A 6,307-nucleotide genomic window follows, 5' to 3' on the forward strand; every position below is an offset into this window, starting at 1 on the left:
TAAGTAATAGAGAATGATGAGATGAATTATTTCCTACACTTATCTATAATATGTATGAGTACGGGATGAATGACCTAGTTGCTCATAGTATTTGTATTTGTTTTAGACTTTAGTGTAATTCCAGTCAATTCATTATTAAGTCTGCAACCGGCCATGTGGCTTCTTTCATCCCTCATTTTGGTTTAAACATCATTAAAATTTCCTTTTGGAACACACCTTCATGGTTAACACCTATTCCTTGGTTTTGACACCACAATTAAGGTTTACACTGTCATGGTTATATACCTCATTTGGGATACACCCATATGGTTAACCCCATATCCTCTCTAGGTTTAAACATCATTCCCTTACCACGTGAGATCCCATGTTTTGGTAAGACCCTTGTCATGTGAGTCACCTGAGTCACCGGCTTTGACAAGTTCATGCTTTCTTTCCTTACCATGTGATATCAAGTGCTTTGGTAAGACCCTTGTCATGTGAGTCTCTGACTTTGACAACTTTCTACTTTCTTTCTTTACCATGTGAGACCCAGTGCTTTGGTAAGACCCTTGTCATGTAAGTCTTCGGCTTTGGCAAGTTCCTGATTTATTTCCTTACCATGTGAGTCCCCGTGCTTTGGTAAAAGACTTGTCATATAAGTCTTTGGCTTTGACAAGTTCATGCTTTCTTTCCTTTCCATGTGAGTCTCCGTGCTTTGGTAAAATCTTTGTCATGTGAGTCTCCGGCCTTGACAAGTTTCTTTTTCGGCTTAAACACCACCCCAATCTTATCTTTTTCTCTCATTCTTTATTCCACGGACTACAAGCCTCTGACTTTCTCATAGTACTATGAGAACACGTAGGCATGAGGACCCAAACCCTCATCGAACACTCTCTTTCTAACCCATTTTCTGTTTTACAGGTACATGAAGACAACAATATCCATCCAAACAAGAGCATTCAAAACGACCTCCATGGAGTACTATGGATGTGAGAGGTGCTAATACCTTCCCATTGTACAACCAACTTCATTACCCATTTCTCTGTTTCCCCTTGGGTTTTATCGATACTTTCCCTTCTCTCTTTCGGGATAAATAAAGTTCGGTGGCGACTTTGTTGTATGTTCGATCGTACGATGTGTTCTAGTATATTTCGACTAGCTTCAGGTATCAAGGGAAATTCCTCCACAATCACCATTGAAAATTTGCTTTTAGTTAAAGGGCTTAAATACAACCTACTTAGCATTAGCCAATTATGGGACAAATGATACACTGTGGATTTTGATACTCTTAGTTGTTTAATTGAGCATAAGGCGAGGAAAGACCTTGTGGTTAAGGGTTCTAGGATGATAATGTATATATGTTTGATCTAGATGATGTGTCAATGCATGGAACTAAGTGCTTAGTCGACAAGGGTGAAAATTATTGGTTATGGAATAGGAGCCTAAGTCATGTGCATTTCGACATAATAAATAAAATAGCATCCAAGAATCTAGTGTTTGGTCTTCCTAAAATTATATTTTCCAAATAAAAATCATGTGATGCTTGCCAATTGGGAAAGCAAACGAGAATGTCATTTAAATTGAAAAATGTTGTTTCGACATCAAAATCTCTCAAGCTTTTCCACCTAAACTTGTTTGGCCTTTCGCGAACAAGAAGTTTAGGAGACAATTATTACGGGTTTATGATTGTTGATGACTACTTTAGATTCACTTGGATATTATTTTAACCCATAAGGATTAAAGTTTTAAGGTTTAGTTGATTTTGCTAAGCTTGTCCAAAAAAAATTAGTTTGAAAATCATCACACTCCGTAGTGATCACGGTGGTGAATTTGTTAGCCATCAATTTCAAAACTTTTTAGAAAAAAAGGGATTGCTCATAACTTTTCATGTCTGAGAACTTCATAACAAAATGGTGTTAAGCGTAAAAATTGTGTTTTAGAAGAATTGACCTAAACCATGATACGTGAAACGAGCCTATCCAAGTACTTTTTGGCGAATGCGATTAATACTACATGTCATGTCTTAAACAAATTTATCATTCGATCCATCTTAGAGAAGACACGTTATGAGTTGACTAAAGGTAGAAAACCAAATATTTTTTATTTTCGCGTTTTTGATTGTAAATGTTTCATTTTAAATAACAGAAAGGGTAATCTTGGTAAATTCAATGATAAGTCTGATGAAGGGATATTCTTAGGGTACTCCAGTAAAACTACTTTAGTAGAAGAATCTATTCATGTTGCATTTGATGAGTCCTCACCCCAAAAGCGGGGAACGATATTTGTTTTGATGTTTCAGGTGTGATAACAAAGAAGTTGAACAACGACAAAAGTTTCAAAGAGAATCCCTGTCCTTCATCAAAGGATGAGGAGGACATTAAGGAATATAAACATGAAAGTTTGCATGAGGATGACAAACAAGAAACCTCGAATCAACTGCCTCAAAATTGAACAATCACAAACAAGAAACCTCGAATCAACTGCCTCAAAATTGAACAATCACAAAAAACTGTCCATTAAATCAAATTTTACGAGACATCAAAAGAGGCGTAAGTTCTAGATCACGTTATAAATACTTTACTTTCATTTCTCATATTCAACCTAAATCAATATTATGGTGGTGTAAACAATAAAACAGCCGGTGCTAATAATAACCCAGTTCCCAACTACCAAAATATATTGGGCTTAAAGCCGACGGGCTCTCAATTGCTTTCTCGACGTTTGATTTTTCCACCGCCGGTCATCCGTGTACTACCGGTCAACGCTCAACTTCCTCGACGTAAATAGGCCTCCGATAAAGCAACGTAGTTCAACAAGATAATCACGACTCTCGCCACTTTTTGAACCATTTTAACTGTCTCCAAAAGACGATAACTATCTAGAAAGTTACTTAGGGTTTACGGTTAAAATCATGGATGTCCAGAAAAGAAGGATTCGGTTATTCGTTATTGTTGCCGCTGTTATTGCTCTTAGCATCACTGGTAATTTTTTCGGTTTCATTCCATTGATTTTGATGTATTTGTCATTTAATTTGTGATTAAGGGAGGCTTCAGTACTTGATAATTTGTTTTACTATCCTAATTAGCACTATAATTTTTCTGATTTAGGATTTATTTCCTGTTAATCCATTCATTTAGTTGGTGTTAAGCTTATCAGTGATTTCATATTTCTACTTGTGATCTGGGATTGATAAGGATTGATACTCTACATTACTAGATTGTAAGCATGGCCATTTTTGTGTTGATGAATTTGTTCGTAATTGAACATTTTTGTGTTGATGAATTTGTTCCTAATTGAACCGTTTGGATTAGTATAAATGAAAGAATGAGGTACCCGATTATCCTTATCAAGCATTGATATATTTATTGTCATCATAACTTCAGAGTAAAAGATTTTGAGTTGGGAATGATGCAAGTAGGGTTAGTTAGTTAGAGTAGATGATACAAATAGAAAGAATAGTATTAGGTAAAATTGAAATGGTTATTAAATTTGGGGTTTTGTTTTGAAAAAGTTTGATTGTTTTGGGATGGGGGGAGTATATCATAACTCAGTAGTATAATGTCTAAGCCCTTAAGTTTTTTTTGGTATTTGCCCACTAAGAAAATTTGAATTCACTATGTTCTGCATTTTTTCAATTTTTTTTCTTCTTTTATTCTTAAGAGCTTAAGACATGCTTCATTGTGGAGTTTGGTATTCTGTTGGTATGACTTGGAGATCCCAAGACTGTATTTGAGGAGTTTAATAACTTATAAAGGACGGTCACCGGAAACGCGACACCCACACTGACACTGACACGTCGACACTGGTAATAATTTAAAAAAATGAATAAATTAAATGTACTTGCAAGTGCCAATGTCACTTTTGGACAAAGACATTGACATGGACGCATCTTTTTTCATAGGTGTTGGTGTTGCAATAATAACTATATGATGACAACTCTTTAAATTTTGTGTTCAACCATACTATTTGATTATTTTTGCGTAGTTGTGATTTTGCTCTTTAAAACTTGTTTAGTCTGAAAGAATGGAGAAATATAACTGCACATACTCTAGAATGTAATGAAATTAAATCGAATTAAGTTAAATGTAACGGCATATGTCTATATTATTATTTTTTTTATTATGGAATGAAGACAAATATAGGTTGTATTGCATCCCATATTTGAATGAAGTTAAAAGGGCTGATTTTTGTTTATTTACGTTTTTCTTGGTGCGTGTTTATTGTCAGCAAATACTTTCTGATTTTTGAACATAGTTCATGTTTCAATGTTGGTCATGCATGTTCGTCTTTGACTGTTGAAGACATTCGACTACACTGTCTGTTAGTGCTTGTCTGAAGTGTCTGCCTGTTCTGATATAAGTTGCTCCTTTCAGCTGAAAAATGCAGGGAGCTTATTGGCGAGGAGGGGTCATCTCAAAGTGGAAAGTTCACGTTATTAAACTGCTTTGACATGGGCTCTGGAACTATGGCATGTGCTGTCAAGGAAGGCGTGAAGCTCTATTTTTACAGTATTAGATCTACTCACGTTGAAAAAGCAAGGCAACGGGCAATCGAGTCTGCCCTTGCCGATGCTGTTAGTCAAGGGATGTCCCCAACAGATTCAGCTAAACATGCACAGAAAGAAAGTAAAAAGGCAGCAAAATTGGCTTCCCGTCAAGCCAAACGGATTATTGGTCCCGTCATCTCTTCTGGATGGGACTTTTTTGAAGCTATTTACTATGGTGGTACACTCACAGAAGGGTTCCTTAGGGGTACTGGTACTTTGTTTGGTGCTTATGGGGGAGGATACCTGGGGGAGCAGAGCCTTGGCAGAATTGGCTATCTTGTTGGAAGTCACATGGGCAGTTGGGTTGGTGGCAGAATAGGACTAATGATTTATGATGTTGTTAATGGAGTGCATTTGCTGTTACAATTTGTTCAAACAGGTGAAATTGAAGTTCATAAAACACCGGCTACTGAAAATTTTGATGCTCCTGATACTTCCTTTGATGGCGAAGTTCCTGATTTTGAAAGCTCTGAAAGTGCCGGTTTGTATGAATCACCTACCTCTGAAAGTTCCAGTTATGAATCACCTCGCCCTGAAAGTTCTAGTTTATATGAATCAGCTCCCAGTAAAGAATCCAATGCTTATGAATCTACTGAGTATCAAGACTATGAGTCATATGAAAATTCTGAACTGTGATGAAAATTTGAAGCTCATATATTGACATTTGTTCAAAATGTAGATGGATTTCAACTTCAATGTCTTTGCTTCAGCATAGTATGTATAAATTTCACTATTTCTTTAAAACATAAATGCACATTCCACAGCACATATATTTTGTCTTATGAGCACTTGCACATTATGTATTCTATATTCCTGGTAAAATAGAAAGTCCGACCCAGTCCCAAATTGTGGCAGTAAGCGCGGCAAACCATTACAGCATTACACTGCACAACTAGTCGTCTACTAGTGTGATTACCAGTGCGATGCTCAGTTGAAATTTAAAAGGAATTTTAGAATTATCAATAAGATGTCAACAGTATTATCAATATTTCTTTCGGATAGATAGAAGGTTCAGTTTAATTTTTTTAAAAAATATTTTTTATTTGGATTTTTAAAAATGGATTTTATAAAAAAAAAATTGTCAATTTTTTTATATTCATTTTTTTAAAATTGAAAGACTAATTTTGACATTTTATTGTTAGTTATTATTATATTGGTTTATAGTATCTTTATAAGGGTAGTTCGGTCTTTTCTAGCATTTAGTATTTATAGTCTGGTTAGTATTTATAGTCTGGTGTAATCCTTGCTCTTTAATTTTTGTTCATTCTATTGAAACCCTAAGTCAAATGGTCTTTCTTTCTCTATGTTTCTATATGTTCACTATTGTTAACATGGTATCACAGAGTTTAGTTTGATTTCAGAACTACCGTAAAGTGGTCCACGTATTCTAATTATTATTTTTCCTGCCAATTCATTGGAATTTGAAGTGATAATGTCAATTTGTAATTGTCGCCCCGGTGAAAACACTTGTGTGGTAATAACTATTCCTAAACCATCCATATTTAATTTCCTTGCTGCTAGATTGTTGATTACGAAACTAGATGCTTTGTTGGCGGTGATAATGTGGCCATGTGAATGAACCATCCTTATAATGTACACTTATCAAAGAGAAGAGCAACGTTTCGTTCAATTTTTGATGGTGCTTAGAGATGATTTTGAAGGCCTTCATGGGAGTATTCTGCATCGTAATCCTCTTTCCAATGTTGATTCAGTCTTTAATGAATCGTTGGCAGAAGAAATTAGACTCAAGTCCTACTCAAATTTGATTTCAGATAAATAATT

General features: G+C 35.4%; 1 protein-coding gene across 1 annotated transcript; it reads left to right on the forward strand.

The window, feature by feature from the left end:
• Positions 1-2,594: 2,594 nt before the first annotated feature.
• On the forward strand, positions 2,595-5,307 carry LOC127093319 (uncharacterized). The gene is made up of 2 exons (XM_051032228.1): positions 2,595-2,960; positions 4,353-5,307. Exons 1-2 carry the CDS (start codon positions 2,891-2,893, stop codon positions 5,159-5,161), a joined length of 879 nt encoding a protein of 292 aa, XP_050888185.1. The 5' UTR covers positions 2,595-2,890; the 3' UTR covers positions 5,162-5,307.
• The last annotated feature ends 1,000 nt before the right edge of the window (positions 5,308-6,307 follow it).

Source organism: Lathyrus oleraceus, chromosome 6 (genome assembly GCF_024323335.1).
Source record: "Lathyrus oleraceus cultivar Zhongwan6 chromosome 6, CAAS_Psat_ZW6_1.0, whole genome shotgun sequence".
NCBI lineage: Eukaryota > Viridiplantae > Streptophyta > Magnoliopsida > Fabales > Fabaceae > Lathyrus > Lathyrus oleraceus.

Coding starts and splice junctions, on each gene's coding strand:
- LOC127093319 (XM_051032228.1), top strand. CDS start 2,891: ATGGATGTCCAGAAAAGAAGGATTCGGTTATTCGTTATTGTTGCCGCT. Junction 2,961..4,352: donor TATTGCTCTTAGCATCACTG/GTAATTTTTTCG, acceptor TGCTCCTTTCAG/CTGAAAAATGCAGGGAGCTT.